This window comes from Rhinolophus sinicus, chromosome 13 (assembly GCF_057876585.1).
Source record: "Rhinolophus sinicus isolate RSI-liver-muscle chromosome 13, RSI-T2T, whole genome shotgun sequence".
Classification (NCBI taxonomy): Eukaryota; Metazoa; Chordata; class Mammalia; order Chiroptera; family Rhinolophidae; genus Rhinolophus; species Rhinolophus sinicus.
In genome coordinates, this window is record NC_142513.1 from 5005105 (window position 1) to 5021865 (window position 16761).

General features: G+C 43.2%; 1 protein-coding gene across 3 annotated transcripts; it reads left to right on the forward strand.

Moving 5' to 3' along the window:
• Positions 1 to 7: 7 nt before the first annotated feature.
• On the forward strand, positions 8 to 16581 carry AURKA (aurora kinase A). 3 transcript variants are annotated; one of them, XM_019726049.3, is made up of 9 exons: positions 8 to 30; positions 2997 to 3043; positions 4870 to 5149; positions 6709 to 6763; positions 7813 to 8004; positions 8862 to 9000; positions 13060 to 13208; positions 15606 to 15780; positions 15923 to 16257. In XM_019726049.3, the coding sequence occupies exons 2-9, from the start codon at positions 3002 to 3004 to the stop codon at positions 16106 to 16108; spliced, it is 1218 nt and encodes a 405-aa protein (XP_019581608.2). In that variant the 5' UTR covers positions 8 to 30; positions 2997 to 3001; the 3' UTR covers positions 16109 to 16257. The 3 variants fall into 3 exon arrangements, with proteins under 3 accessions (XP_019581608.2, XP_019581607.2, XP_074173277.1); XM_019726048.3 differs by having other exon boundaries at positions 29 to 269; positions 15923 to 16581; XM_074317176.2 differs by lacking the exon at positions 8 to 30 and adding an exon at positions 356 to 376.
• The last annotated feature ends 180 nt before the right edge of the window (positions 16582 to 16761 follow it).

Genomic DNA, 16761 nt, shown 5'->3' on the forward strand with positions numbered 1-16761 from the left:
CACCACCACTTCCGGGAACCTAATGCGCAAGTACGCCTGCGCGCCGTGTCTGCCTTCCTTGGACGTGACTCAATCCGTAGAGTTGCCTGTGAACCAATGAAAATGCAGCGCCTCCCCAGCCCCGGCCAATCAGCTTTTGGATTAGAGAGTTTAACTCCTATTTAAAATGACTCTTTGAATCCTAACGGCTGGGCTCTCGGGAAGACTCGGCGGCTCTGGGTCGGAGGCGAGAGCCAACCGGTGCCTAGGACTCGGTGCCCTTCTGTGAGGTGGGCAGGCAAAGGCGGCCGGGCTGGGCGGCTTTTTGAGCGGGCGGCGGGCCGGGTGAGAGGGAAGCGAGCACTGAGGCCGCGGGTCCCGGGATGGAGGAGTCGGGGTGAGAGGCCTCCCTTGGTTGGTTCCCCGTCCCCCTGTGTCCTACGCTTGTCCCTTCCCTCCATCCTCTCTCCGTCCCCCTTTCCCTGTTCTCCGTCTCCCCTGCGCTTTGCAAACGCTCTCCCATCGATCTGCTCCTGGGTACCGAGGCTCCCTGTGAAATGCCGCTTAGTGTTTGCGAAACACCTGGAGTTAATGGAGTTGTCGGGCTGGGGTGCTTTCTGCTGGGATTCTCCTATTCAGGGAGCGCCTGAGTAAGAAACAAATACAGACGGTGTGTGCTGTCTTGGAGTTTATTTCTAGTGGGGGTGGGGAGACAGACGACGAACTAGCGAGGGCAACTTCCGATAGTGATGAGTGGCAGGAAAGAAAGAAAACTGTGTGTGTGCGGTTCACCGGGGCCTACGTTGGATAGAGCAGCCGGAAAGGCCCTTGCCCTGGCTAGATGGATGAGTGGGCGAATCCATGATAGTCCAAAGCCTCTCTGGGCTTTTCCAACCTTAGACCCCCCATATCGAAATTACTTGGGCGTTTTTCTGAAGCATATAGGCCCACCCAGCGAATCAGAAGCGCTTGGGCATAAGACTCGGGTGTCTATTTTTATCCCAGGTGGTACTGATGTTTGACAACTAGTGATGTCGACCGGCACATCTGGGAATGTTAAAATGCAGGATCTGATTTGTTAGGTCTGGGTTGGGCCTGAAAGTCTCTATTTCTAACTGTCCTTGTGATGTAGATGTAGCGACTGCTCTTGACTTCTAATGCCTCCTCCTCCTCAGCTTTGCTTGTTTGAATTAAATGCTTTTCAGCAATATACCTTATTTCATTTCCTCTCCACCCCTCTTCATTTATGCAGATGTTAGTAGGTTGCATGAAGGAAGGAAAAGTCTAAGCCCACAGTGCTTAGCTAACAGTTTTCCTGTTTAGAATACCAGGATCTCTGGTTTGAATTGCGGGGATCTTGTGAAGGTCGTCTGGTCATGTGACGCCTGAACTTGGCTCTGGACCAGAATCACCTGAGAAGCGGTCTTCCGGGTGCTCGCTCCAGAATTTCTGGATCAAAATCTTATTCCTTGTGCTTATTATTATTAATCTTCCTGAGAAGGATATTAAATTGGAGCTAATGTCTGCAGTTTCTGTGGAAGAATGTTGAATAGGTGTCCTTAGGTCTCCGTGATTTCCTTGTCTGCTGCTTATAATTCACTGTTAGGGAGAGTAAAGAAAGCAGTAGGGAGTGTGAGGTTCAGGTTGGCATCACATGAGCATATTTCCGTCTCCTTTTTATCTATTGTTTCTCCTTCCCACTGTTTGATATAAGGATGCTAACCTTTTTAGCCCCAGTCCCATCTTCAAGGTGCAGTGATTTGCATATACATGAAGTGGATGGGAATGCTTTCTAATTGGATTCTAGAATTCAGAGAGCACCTGGGTGAGAAAAATACAGAAAGATTTCCACTTATTGATGATCTACTTACTTGATAGGTTGGTGCCTGATTCAGTCTGGGCTTACCAAGTGTTGTAAACTACTTTCATGCTTGATTTGCTTTGTTAATGGATTAATTTGTTCCCCATACATTGGCATACATGCCACATGCCAGGCGTGTTGTGGGTTCTGGGGGAGATAGTGAAAAAAATGGGACTGATTGCTTCTCCTGGAGCTTACTTTCTTTGGAGATACTGAACAGGTAGCTGGAGTCTGGGGAGACAGGAAGCAAGTACAAGTAATGTTATGTAAGTAAAATGTTAAGTAAGGGATATGAAGAAACATGAAGAGAGGTGGTCTGAAAGGGGACAGCTGAGCATAGACTGAAATGAAGGAGCAAGCCGCACTTCTGTTGGGGGAAAAGCCTTATAGGTAGAGGGAATCGGAAGTGCAAAGGCCCTGTGGCAGGGAACTCCTTTGAGGAAAGAAAGGAACCCTGTCTGGCTGGTGTGCAGTAGACAAGAGATAAGGTTGGAGAGGTGGTCAGGGTCCAGGTTCTGAGACTTCATAGGCCTAAGTCTAAGCTAAGTGAAGAAAGGAGTGGAAAAGGAGCGATGGAGCTTGTCATGCTGCCTAGAGTGCAAGTAAGATGGAGGCGGAGAATTGACTTGGTTTTGGGTGGTAGGGGTCAGTCAGAAAGTTGACTAATGGGAGTGGGCTCAAGGGAGGGTGTGAGAAAGCAGGTAGTAGAGATGACCGTGTGGACTGTTGCAGAGTTTTGCTGTTCAAAGGGGAGGTGAGAGATGTGGTCATACCTTGAGTCCCTCCTGGGGTAGAGGACTTTTTTTTTAAAAGGCAGTAGGTATGGGAGCAGGCTTATATACTGATGGAGGTGATTCATTAGAGAGAAGGTGATGGCGTAGGACGAGTCAGTTCAGGAGTGAAGTCTGAGTGCTGGGAGGGGATGCGATGCAGTGTATGGGGGGGAGGTTGGTCTTATGGGGAAAAGCCCACACCTGTACGTTATATCACATGAGAAAGCATTGCTCCCTAATCAGCTTCTTGTGGACAAAGAAAAAGTGTAAAATTCTGTGTGTTGTTGAGGCTTTTTCCAGGTGCTATCACCCTGATGTAGCGTAACAATACTTTGAAGCAGGTGGGTTTATATAAATTAAAAGTTCTTCTTTATTCTTTTCAGACACCATGGACAAACCTAAGGAAAACTGCATTTCAGGGCCTGTTAAGGTAAATAATCTGTATTCTCAGTCCCATTTATAAAACCCAAATGGAGATCGGTCCTCTATCTGGAATTTTTTTCACCTTCACTTTGGATTTGTAACTTTAGATCCCCCTACCACATTCCTGGGTATGAATTAATCATTTTTCTCAGCATTCAGTAACATTTTGTTGATTCTCTTTTTTGCTCTGCTTTATCTTTTAATTAGCTGTTTAAGTCTCTTTATTCCTCCACTGTATGCGGGATAATCATGCACATAGTAGGCGCCTAATACTTGCCTGTACGTTTTTGCTTGCCAGAAATGAATGTCTGCCATTGTTTGTTCTGGTCTCGATTCAGGGAGTAGTAAGCTCAGTGCTGAGCGGTGTGCTGGAGTTTTCTGGGACCCCACTTAGAGCCGGGCTCTGGGTCAGATGTGGGACGACAGTGCGACAACACATGGTCTTTGACTTTGAGGAACTTAGAGCCCTGTTTGGGAGGCGTGTGAGCCAATACCACGCCTTCCGGTACATCTGCAGGACCTGAGTAATTCCGGGGAGGGTGCTCAGTCGGGTAGGTTGCAATCCAGGAAGGCTTCACTGAGGAAGGATCCCTGGTTCTTGGCGTTGAATGAATATTTGTGGAGCAGTTGGGGTGAATGAGTCTCATATAAAGACCCTTTAATGTAAGGAATCTTCAGATATTTCCTTTTAGGAAATCAGCATAAGAATATAAATATGGCTTGAGTCTTTTGGGGGGGGGGGTTTGTTTTTAGATGTCTTCATCTTCAAATAAATGGATACTAACCGTTTTTTACTGGCTGAAGGTATACAATGACCAATCAGAAAAAGGTTAACCTGAGTCACTGTATTTGATCTCAGTTCCTATGATAAAGATCATTTTTAAAAATTGCTCTTTTTAAAATGTTTCTTTAATTGTCACTGCCTGAGTGCCTTCTGTGCAGTGGATGCTGCTTATTTCAGAAGTAATTGACTTTTTACTTAGAAACCCTCTTCTGTAAAACACTCATAGCAGTGAGCTGGTGATGGCCTCCGAGGCTTCCCTTTCCAGCACTGTTTCCTCATTTATTAGGAAATTTCCTCTGTCGAAGCTACGGGAAGCCCTCCGCCCCATTTCAGTTTGATTAGCTCGGGGTCTTAGAATTAACTATTTTTTTTAAGCTTGTGATATCCTACTTACAGGCATGTAAATAATATATTTTGGTAATAACTTTTTGAAGAAGCTATGTTTGTTTCCTTTTTGCCAAAGTTCTTTGGCTCAGATTCATTTTGTTAGTAGTACATGGAAAATGAAACCTTAGTAAATAATCAATAGTAAGAAGCTTTTTGTGGGAAATCTCGCAAATACGAAAATTCAGATGGTCTTTCAAAACTTCTTCACTCGAAGATCACCACTGTGGAACATTTTGATGTATTTCTTTCATTCCTTCTTCCAAACATACTGTCAAAGAAATTTCAGTGTAATTGGGATTTTGGTATAAAGTTGCTGTATGGCAGCTTTCTGCTAAACGGTAATTCCCAAGTCATTGAGAATTCCTGGTATTTGACTTCCTCTTTACATGGAAGTTTAGTTAACGAGCATTTGTGTATGGGAGCATGGTCTGTAGAGCAGGGCGTTGGGGAGGGCTTAGGAAGTATCCTTCAGGCATTCCTTTCAGCCACGCACTAACCATATCCTCTGGCAGCGCTGATTGGATACCGTTCCCTGATCCCAGTGTCATCAATGACAGTCATGATCTTGTTATACTAGAAAACAAACTTTGTGAAATGCTCAGGGTATTCAGCTTTTGTTCCTGAAGACCTTCACGTTTCCCTTATTTTCTCTTCCCACCTAGACTACCGTGCCACCTGGTGATGGTCCGAAACGTGTCCCCGTGATGCAGCAATTTCCCTGTCAGCATCCGTTATCTGTGAACAGCGGCCAGGCTCAGCGGGTCTTGTGTCCTTCCAACTCCTCCCAGCGAGTTCCTTCACAAGCACAAAAGCTTGTCTCCAGCCATAAGCAGGGTCAGAGTCTGAAGCAGAAGCCATTGCAGGCAACCAGTGTCCCTCGTCCTGTCTCCAAGCCACTGACTAACACCCCAAAGAGTGAGCAGCCCCAGCCACCAGCTCCTGGTAAATCAGCATTTTGAGACTTAACTAGACAGTCATTCTTTCTAGTTGCCAAAAACAAAACAACAACAAAAAAACCCCAAAAATGAGTGTATAGACTTGTGTTGAGTGATGTGTGGTGCCCTAGCTTTTACATCATTTCTATTCGGGGTGTGGAGAAAGTCTGAGGTCAGGTCGAAGTAACAATGTCTCCTGTGGGCCAGGCCTGTGCTAAGAACGCAGACCTGATTCCTACCGTTGTGGTACATTTGTGGCTGAACATTCCCAGGTTCTGGAGCGTGGAGGGAAATCGGGCAAGTGGCTGGACTGAGGCAGGTGGGGCGGGCTCACGGCGGCACTGGGCACAGCCGGCCGAGTCGAGTGGGGCTTCGCGCCCTGTGCACCGGGAGGTGGCTGGAAGGCTTTTAGGCAGAAGAGGGACTGACTTGCCTTTTAGAAAGCTTCCTGTGGATGTGTGGAATGAATTGGAAAGGAGCAGTGCTGGACCCAGGGGACCAGAAGGAAGGCCACTGTGGTTTAGGTCCGAGATGGCAGGGGCCTGGTGGGGGGTAGGGTGGACATTAATAGTTACTCCTTACCATCTGTTGCTTGCTCACACACAGGCTCTGGGATAAGTGCTCTCTTCATCCACGGTGCCTCATTCAGTCCTTGTAACCTCTCTAGGAAGGGAGTCAGAGTTAGTTAGTGACTCAGTTTCATGAAGGCGGAAGCTGAGTCTCAGAAGCTTTCACTCACCCCAAGCCAGCCAGGATGCAGAGGTGAAGGGAATTGGGGTGCTCTCTTTGATGCAGACTGGCTAGAACTACTGGGCTTAGGGGTGGTGGTCGTACCGGCGGCATAACAGATACTAATGAACCACGGAAGGAAAAACCAGTTCGGCCCCGCATTCAAAGATCTGAGCAGACCATGCTGTGCTACTGTGGAATTTGATGTGCAGAGAGAGTCCAGAGGAAATGTTATATATATGTATATTTTCTCTGGATAATAAAATAGTGACTTTATTGCCCTGTTTGTACAGTTGGTTTATTTTACATTTTGCTAAATTGATGGCTTCTATTTCTATATATTCCTCTTGACAATGACTATAGTGGAAGGAAGGTGGCTGGCTTAGGTTTTGTTGCACATTGTTGCTATTTGTATGTAGCGTGTGGACAGTTGGCTGGCCCACCTAGTGGGGAAAAGGTGATGAGGTGGGAGCTTGTCATGGAGGGGAAGACTGGTAATTCTGCCTTAGAAGCTCTTAATTTGGGGGAGAAGCTGCATAATCTTGAGTCTTCAAATTCCCAGAAGGCCAAACTGTATACACATCTGCTCATCTTTACTCTAGAAATCTGTAGACTTCATAAGGTGGCAGTCAGGTTAGGTTGTGGTAGGTTATTTTTGGCTTTTCTTTAAAGATAACTAAAAATGACCCAGATGTACAGTTCTGGACATACCATTAATATTTTGGTGACCATTCTTTGATTCATTTCTGTTCACAGGTTTTTAATTTATTCTGTATAGTTATTCTAAAATAACTATAATTATTCTAAAAACAGATTTTTTAAACTTATTCTATGTAGGAAATAATTCTGAAAAGGAATTGGCATCAAAACAGAAAAACGAAGAATCAAAAAAGTAAGTTTTATCTTATTTACAAGATTCTGTGCTATCAATCTATTAGAATGACCATTTAATTGCAAATTTAATTTTGAGAACTCTTTAAAAAAATAAAAAGGTCTTGAAAATATAAATGGTTCCAAATTTCTAATCTTTATTAAAAACAGACGGAATTTTAGTGATGAATGTTTACTTAGGGCCTCAAGTTTTTATGACTGCTTTTCAACTTTAGAAAAAGCTTGCATGAATCTGTTATAGAAATGCGTAAAACAAAAGTGCCTCTCTACCCTCAGAAGTAACCACATATGGTTTATGTTTCTATGCTTTTTCTATTCTTCTATAGAAGTGCAAGGTTGTTAAAAAATGGGGTCATGTTGCAGAGTTGTCTACACACATGGCTGTTAGAGTATTTTGACAGTATGAATAGAATTACTGTATTCTTTATAATTAAGGTTGTCTATAATATCTTCCCCAGATATTTTCTCAAAGCCTGCTTTCAATCTCTGAACTGTCTAGACTTTAGAACACAGTAGGAGGAATGAACCCAGACTTTTTTGCTTTAGCTGTCTCATCGAGACTTTCGGAGGATCTAAATCCATAGTTCTTGCCCCACCGGCCTGTGGGATCCGTCCTGCTCGCTTTCCCAGAGTGGGTCTCCAACCCAGGGAGTGTTAGCATCTTGGGTTTGGAGGCGAGGAGACTGGGGTTCGTAAGGGGCCCACAGAGGGTTCTGAAGCATCCTCCCTCCCTTCACCTCATACCAAATCCTTTTTATGGCCTTTGGGTGTTGTTACTAGGTCTGTACTTCTGAGCCTTGGGATTCTCCATAGGGTGCTTCATCTCTGCAAGTCCAGGATGTTCCTGGTCACTGACTCACAGCCAGTGGAAACAGGTGGGGGAGTGGGGGTTTAATGTCTGGTGACGCATTAATGGTGGTGATTGGCTTGGTTCTTGCAAAGGGCACATAGTGAATACAGTAAATGTAAAATTGTAGGCTGTGTCTACGACTTATTGTTAGAAAATATGTGTTTTCCTGTACATTTTAAAATGATCAAATTCTTTCCTAGAAGGCAATGGGCTTTGGAAGATTTTGAAATTGGTCGCCCGCTGGGTAAAGGAAAGTTTGGTAATGTTTATTTGGCGAGAGAAAAACAAAGCAAGTTTATCCTGGCTCTGAAAGTGTTATTTAAAGCTCAGCTGGAGAAAGCAGGAGTTGAGCATCAGCTGAGACGAGAAGTAGAAATTCAGTCCCACCTTAGGTAAGTTTGCAGGTTAATAGTCAAGAACTTAAATACAGAACTGAAGTTACTAAGTGGTAAATGATTATAAACTTCTTTTTATAGTCCTGTTTCATAGTCCTTCCTGCAAAGAGTGATTAAATTTGTCCTTTTTCAAAGATTTGTCTAGACCTAAGTGCTGTGGTCTTGGAAAGTCACTTGAAGGTGTATGTTAATGGAGTGATTTACATGAGCATTTGTTTTTGGGAGGGGGGCGGAGAATTAAGGGGAGTGATGCTTTCCTTTTATTCTGATTTCTAAGCAGAGGTTCCAGGTTAGCTTTGGCCAGTGGGTCTTGTTTTCTTTTGGCTTTCGGTGTTTTTTCAAACTTGAATCAGTTGCTAATACTTAAACATCTGTCTGTATTATGCCTGTATCCCTAGAGCTGGTGGCTTCGATGGGCTGTCGCTCAACTGCCCGATGTCCTCGGCAGCACGTCTGCTGTTCTTGGACACCACTTTTCAGTTGTCTGTCTCACGCGTTTGGGTCTCCAGCTACTGTGGGAATGCCTGTCTCTTTTTTTCATTTGCAGGGAATTAACATTTAGCTGCGTTTTTCCCCTAAGAATAAAGATGGCTTAAAGGAAGGAAATAATAGTTTTCACTAAACCTGAGGTCCATTATACCTTGAAATGCATGTAAACTGATACGCAGATATATGTATTTTTCTTCGAGTGGGCCTGTAGTTTCCGATTCTCAAGTGGGGGGGTGGTGGGGAGGGTCATGTGACCAGAACCAGCTTTCATCACTGCTTCTTACATGACGGTTTGTTTGGTTTTTAGTACAAATTCTTAGAGCTGCTTTAACATCAGGTGTCAGAGTGTTTATCCTTTGTTGCAGGCATCCAAATATTCTCAGACTCTATGGTTATTTCCATGATGCCACCAGAGTTTACCTAATTTTAGAATATGCACCTCTTGGAGCTGTCTATAGAGAGCTGCAGAAACTGTCCCGGTTTGACGAACAGAGAACTGCGACTGTAAGTTTCATTTATTGTGCAGACTAACTCCATTTCCTCTGTTCCTGTCCTACATGGTGGTGTTCCTTTCATTATAGTAGAATGGGTTTTGTTTTATGCAGAGATAGCTTAGTAGGATCGAATATTTGAAGTGGAAAAATCGAAAGTTTAATTGTACCATATGTACAGATAAAATCACGTACCAGGTGGAAGATTGTGGCTGGTTTGTTTTCACAGCTGTTTTTCTGTGGAAATGTATATAAACAGTTGCCCGCTTTAAAAACAGAAAAATTATTATGGAGTAGTTTTAGATTTACAGAGTAATTGTGAAGATAGTACAATCTATTTTCTCCTCTTAATACACAATTTATCCTATTAACGTCTTACATTAGTCTGGTATAATACATTTGTCATAACTAATGAACAAATATTGATGCATAACTATTAACTGAGTTCATACTTTATTCAGATTTCCTTAGCATTTTGCTTTTTTTCATGATTAGACTAGTGTCAGTGGGTTTTGGAGAGGACGATCACAGAGATGAAATGCGTTCTCATCACGTATCAAGGGTGCATACTAGGAACCTGACATCACTGTGGGTGTTGACCTTGATCGCCTGGCTGAGGTCGTGTTGGTCACATTTGTCCACTGTAGTTATGCTTTCTCCCTTTCCACACTGCTCTTTAAAGGAAGTTACTATACACTCCTTAGATACACTTAAGGAGTGTATCTACGTAAATTTGGAATTCTGCACCAGAGATTCATCTGTTCTCCCTAAGCTATTTTTTTTTAATACTTTAAAAAAAATTTTTAATACTTTTTTTTTTAATTTTATTGGGGAATATTGGGGAACAGTGTGTTTCTCCAGGGCCCATCAGCTCCAAGTTGTCGTCCTTCAATCTAGTTGTGGAGGGTGCAGCTCACTGGCCCATGTGGGAATTGAACCGGCAACCCTGTTGTTCAGAGCTCACGTTCTAACCAACTGAGCCATCCGTCCGTCCCCCTCCCGGAGCTATTTACTCAGTCATTTATTAATAAGGACTCATCAATATTTTATACTTTGAGTTACAATCTTATACTACTTTATTTTGTTGCTCAGATTGTTCTTTTTTGTCCCCTGGGTATTCTTTGACATGGTTCCTGTGTTTTTTTTTTTTTGACAAGCCCCCATCACTGTGGGTGTATGGTGGTGGTTTTTGTGTTTTCTAAAGCACTGTCTTGCTTTCTGATAGTACGAGATGCTCCGGCCTCATCTTGTGTATTTCCTGCCCCAGTCCTAGAATCCGCCGTTTCTCCAAGGAGCCTTGGTTCCTTTTATTGGGAAATGTTATTAAAAACCAAGATCTGGGTGCTAGATGTGCTCATTGCTGCTGGAGTGTCATTACTTGTAGACTCTCAGCTGACAGAGAACAAGGAAGTGTGTGTGTGTATACTAACCTGTGTATCTATCAACATTTCTGTATTTATCCTCCTGTATCTATAGTAAGCAAAGCGAGAGTCCATTACTGCATGGATCGTTCTACCCGCCTCCCCTGGCTTTTCTGTAACCTCTCAGTCCAGCATTGAGAAACCTGGATTCCCTCTTCCAACCCTTTATTTAGTTAGTTAGTCAATGCTCGTGTTGTGTATAGTGGTATCAGACCTGTTAACCAGTCATCCCTGTGAGAAACAGCGAGTATATGCATCTAAGATTCGTCTCTATCTCTTCAGGCATTGATTTCTTTTTATTGCTGAGTCCTATTTCATTGTACCTCAGTTTATGGATGTACCTCAGTTTATGCCGTTACCTAATTAAAGGCATCTTGGTTACTTCCAGTTTTGGGTAATGCTGAATAAAGCTGAAAACATTTGCATAAGATTTTGTGGGACATGTTTTCAATTCTGTTGGATAAATACCAAGGGGTGCAACTGTTGGCTTGTATGGTAAGATTACGTGCAGCTTTGTAAGAAACTGTTAAACTGTTTTCCAAAGTGGACTTGCCATCTCTGCATTCCCTCTGATGGAGGAGAGTTTCTGTTGTTCCTCGTTCTCACCAGCGATTGGTGTTGTCAGCTCTTGTGGATTTTAGTCATTCTAATGGGTGTATAATAGCAGCTCAGTGCTTTCATTTACATTCTCTGATGACATGTGATGTTGACCGTTATTTCATGGGCTTGTTTGCCATCTTTACTGTCTTTGAGGTGTCTGTTCAGATCTTCTGCCCAGTTTTAATTTGTTTTTTTGGTCGTCTTATTGTTGAGTTTTAAGCGTTCTTGTATATTTTGGCTGCTAGTCCTTTATCACATGTGTTTTACAGGCGTTTTCTCCCAGTCTGTGGCTTGTCTTTTCATTCTCTTATGTGTGTCTTTCAGAGGGCAGAAGTTTTTAATCTTAAAGTCCAACATATCAGGTTTCTGTGTTTTTTTTTTGGGGGGGGTCTGCTTTTATCTTGTTCCTTTTTTCCCCCACAGATTATATTTTTATTTGAATGAAACTAATTTGAAGAAGTCAAAGCATCTTAATTTGGGCTGTTTTTTCTGGAATTGGCAGATGATGGGCCTGTTGAATGGTGGTTACTTCAATTTGTTCTGTTTCTCGGAGATCTCTGGGTACTGTGTACACTAATTTTGTTTCTTTTTGGCATTGATCTAAATGGAATTAAATTCTGGTGGTTTTACTTTTGCCATCTGTAACCACAGTGCTTTTGGGGAATGGCCCTATGGCCTTGTTTCTGCAGTGAGGACATACTGGGCTAAGTAGATGTAGGTTAATTTTATTTGCTTCTAAATGTTAGCTAACCAACTTAGTTTCTTATTTAATTGGCAATTAACATTTATACTATTTCGCAGTTGTCTTCAATTCAGATGGACTTTATTTTGGTGTAAGTAGGTAGCTGTTTGAAAGAAAATAAGAGATTGGTTCGCTCTAAGATTCTGTGGTAGTTACGATAAATATGTACACAAACTCACACATACGCGCACGCATGCCTGTTTTCCTTTTCTGATGAATTCAGGTAAAACTAATTGTAGAAAAATGTTAGGGACCTTTGCACGTACCCACAACCTAATGTGCAGGAAGTGGTGCCGGAGCTCTGGTTGGCTGACAGCTGCTTGACCTGACCTGAGCAGGGAAAACCCGTTCCCTCTGGAATGCTAATGTGGGCTCTTAAAGCATCAGTTCACATTTGGTGTTACAAGAGCTTTCTGTCCTCACTTTCACTTTATTATGATCTACATTTTGCTCTTTGGCTTTGGGTTGACAAAGTAAAAAATGTCCTGTTTGACAACATTGGGCTTCTACCCACTTGTGTAGTAAACCGTTTTGGTGTAAAATAATGTTCAGTCCTGTCTAGCAATTACTTTGGAAAACAAACTCTTCTCAAACTTTAGAGCTAAATATATCCTTTCAGTATATACTATATAACAATTCTTATCTGTATGTTAAAGCGAATTCTGGACTTGCTAGTTCTTTCTTTAGTTGAGACGGAAACAAAACAAAAGGACTGACTTGCTTGTGTACCTCTAAGCTGATGGACTAATGGTACCCCCCAAATTTAACATGCTGTTTAACGTGCCAGCGTACCTGCTTCTTGTTTGTTTATCGACTATTCAGGATTATATTTTCCCCCTGAGAATCTTAGTGTAAAGTTTTAGCTTCAAACACATCCTTTTGTAAATTGATCTTGGTTTTAAAAATGGGAATTGACTGTACTTAAAAGATTTTTTTTTAAATTGTGCAGTTTTTAAAAAAAATTGTTTGTGTCTGACTCCCTAATGTGTACTGATTGTTCAGTATTGACTTAATTCACTGCTGCTGGGCCATAGGTATCATTTGGGATGTAGTTGTAGCCCATGGGTGTTTTTTCTGTGTCAATATCCCATCTGCTGGATTAGCAAGTAACTAACGTAGCACCGAATACCTCGTACTTAATACTGAAACTAATTTGGTTCAATTGATTTTTTTTTTTTTGTCATCAGTTGGTTCTAGCATTTGCTTTAAAATCTACAAAACATATTAAAATCTTTCAGAAGAGATGTCTAAAATTAACTTGTTACATAAAATCTAAAACACAGACTTTCGACACTTTCTTTTTAAATAGTACATCACAGAATTGGCCAACGCCCTGTCTTACTGCCATTCAAAGAGAGTTATTCACAGAGACATTAAACCCGAGAATCTGCTCCTTGGATCTGCCGGAGAGCTTAAGATTGCAGATTTTGGCTGGTCTGTACATGCCCCATCCTCCAGGTATGTAATTTTAGAGGTGGAACTTGTCTGGTTTAGCAAAAGCTCAGGGGGGCTAGTCATGAGCTAAACAGTAAAATACCCCCGCGTAGGTGTTGTGCTGAATTGGGGCAGGTAACTGACACAGTACGTCGGGGTACTTTAGGCTGGAAGTAAATTAGCGCCTCCAAGGACATTTTTATTTTGTAATCACTTGGGCTATATTGTGTCCTAGGCCTGGGGTTAAAGACGCTTCATGTCCTTGGAGGCTAATGAATGCGACAAATAAGTAAACAGGTATGACAAGTATCTGACAGAGGTGCAGTGCTGGGTGTGTACCGGCCCTACTGGCTGATGCAATGGGGGGGTGGGGCGGGGACCCCGCTGCTTCCTGGACCCGGAGGCAGAAGTTCCGGATGGCGGCCGGGGCGAAGCTCTAGAGCTCAGAGCACGGTTCTGCAGGGAACTTAAAAACCAAATTGGTTTGGATGGGACTTTCAGGGTGGTAGTTAAAGATTCTCTTTGGTCTGCGGTTGTCTGCGGAATGAATAGTCCACTGAAAGCTAAAGAAGAGAGATCGACCTAATGAAACAACTTCAATCTTAAGTGAACTTGACAAAAAAGAGCTTAAATATTGTTTTAAATATAATTTGGATTTAAGCTTTTGAAACCACATGTGAGGTAGGGCATTTAAAAGCGTGCATCTCAAAGTTTGCAAACTGTGGGGTAGCATGTAAAATTATAACCAGATGACTTTGAGAAATAAAGCCAGTTTAAAAAGAAAAATCGTATAGCCTTGAATAGGTGCCATGGGGTAGGGACAGCTTTGTTTTTGTTACAGACGACTTGTAATGGTTTCTAGCAATGCACTAAAGCTGCTTTGCCTTCTCCCCTAGTTTTAAAAATTTGGTTGTCACTAGTGGGCACTGTTGGCACCTGGTGACGTGAGGAATTGTAAGCAACCATGGAAACTTGTAAGCTTTGTGGCTTCACAGGCCCAAGCTGTCCCTTAACTGTCCAGTGGTGCCATCATGATGGGAAGGATAGCACCCTTTTCTGAAAAGGACATTGAAGTAAATGTCGATTGTCACTTCACCCCGCCTCCCAAACGTTAATAACCGTTAAGAACTCTCAGGGCATCGTGTGCTGTCACTGGACGCTCCCTGACTCTGTCTGTCTCTGTCATCTCAGTGGTGGTACGAGGGGTTAAATGTCTGGAGATATTTCACCAGTGGTGGCTCCCTCACCCCAGGTCACCATTCAGCTGAGTGCACATTTGTGTGCTTACTGGGCATCAGGCATGGTGAACGCTGCACCAGTACAGACCCAGCATAATCTCCAAGGGCAAAGAATAAGTGGTACCAAGCAACAAGACCCACGTGGGCTTTGCTCCTAGTTTGTCTGCCACCCCCGGCTCATTTCCAGCCTTTGTTATCAAAACTCAGACATACAGAAACGCCGAATTGGTACTTGATCGCTCGCTCACCTGACTGTCCAGTGCCAACATTCAACAGTCAACATTTTGCCACACTGGCTGTGTCTACTTTTTTGGCAAACCTTCACAAATCGGTTGTAGATATTCTGATGCTTTGTCCTTAGCACTTCAGAGTACATCTCCTAAAAATAAGGACATCGTCCTATTTAATCCCAACCATTATCACTCTTAAGAAAATTAATAGCCTTGGTAATAGCTAATATTTAGTCCATGTTCAAATTTCCTGTTAGCCACAAAATTTTATAGCTGTTCTTTTACATCGGAATCTAACCTAGGTCCATGCACTGTATTTGATTGTGTCTCTTTGGTCTAAATTTAGACCAGTCCCACAATTCAAAATAGATTCTTCTGATTGTGATGTCACTTTGTCCTTCATCCTCTGTATTTGCTGAAAACTGGAAATTGGATCTCAAACCTGAAGAATATTTTTGGCAAGAAGACTTCATAGGCCACCCCCAAAATTTCAGTATCTCTTTTGTGCCAGTGACGTCTCAGGACAACATGTTCTATCACCTCAAACCTAGTGCTCTCGCAGTGGGACAGTTTGTAGTTTCTTGCCATTATTGTCACCTGGCTCTTAAGCTTCTTATCATATCTGTAATGTAAAAACAAACATGTAACGCTGAATTGTATTTACAGAGAACTTTGCATGGTTGCTTTTATACAGTAGTGATACTTTAAATTTCTTATTTTTAGATCAGTTAAGGAGTTTAGACAAATTTGGGGTGCAGCTTGGCTGCTAGCTGTGTGGTCTCGCACGTCTCGGTCTGTTTTCCATCTAAAAATGGGGACTCATCACAGCACCTACTTCATGGCACAGGATCTGGCCTAGGAAAAGCACTGTGTCAGTGTGATTGTTAATGATTTTAGCAGCTGTTGTGACCATGGAACTAGGAGCATATCAATCTGAGCCCCCTCATTTCTAGGAGAACCACCCTCTGTGGAACGCTGGACTATTTGCCCCCGGAGATGATTGAAGGCCGGATGCATGATGAGAAGGTGGATCTCTGGAGCCTTGGAGTTCTTTGCTATGAATTTTTAGTTGGGAAGCCTCCTTTTGAGGCAAGCACATACCAAGAGACCTACAAAAGAATATCGCGGGTAAGACATAACCATAACCAGAAGGGATCCATCACTTGTGTGAGAATCCTTTCTGTCCTTATCGGCCTGACCTTCAGGCTGCGATCTGAATATCTGTACTGTTCTAAACCATGTTTTGTGACTGTCACTTACTGTACTCCAGGTTGAATTCACATTCCCTGACTTTGTACCAGAGGGGGCCCGGGACCTCATTTCAAGACTGCTGAAGCATAACCCCAGCCAGAGGCCGACCTTGAAAGAAGTACTCGAACACCCCTGGATCACAGCAAATGCCTCAAAACCATTAAGTGGCCCAAAAAACAAAGAATCAACTGGCAAGCAATCTTAACCCTGCTGCAGGGGGAGCAGCCCGTGGGGCAGGGCTGCTGGATAATGGGTCGGACACAGGCTCCTGACATTCTTACTGCTGCCTGCCTGCAATTGGAACGCTCCAGAAAATGTTTGTTTTTGTACCGAGCAGGCGGGACCTCGGCCGCCTCATTCAGAAAGTCCCACTTCAGCAAACATGACACTCTGAAGTGAAGTGGCCATGCGAACTGTGCTGATTTCACTGGTTTTATAATCCCAAGGCAGGGTTCAAGTTCAGCCGCCCGGCAGCCTGTTGGAGTAAGGCGTCCTTGTGGGAGGTGAACCTGGAGTCAGCGGGGGTAGAGCGGCCCTTCTGCCCTGACTTGATCGGTTCAAGAGCTGTGCAATAACCTTCCAAGCACCTGGGTGTGTGTGTAACTTATTGGGTGGCCGTGTCTGGTGAAGCTGTCAGAATGAGTATGGGAAATGTTAAAATAAAGACACGTGTATGGACTTGTGATTGTACTTCCATGGCGTCCCTTCAGGAATGCTGTGTGTCTGTCCATCACCGCTCTTAAGCCTGTTTATCTCATCCTCCTTAACCACTTCCCTGCTGTCGGGGACTTGTGTAAAATAGGAACGTGTGCTCTCTCTGTATCGCAGGACTTGCTTGGGACACAGAGCTGGTTCTCA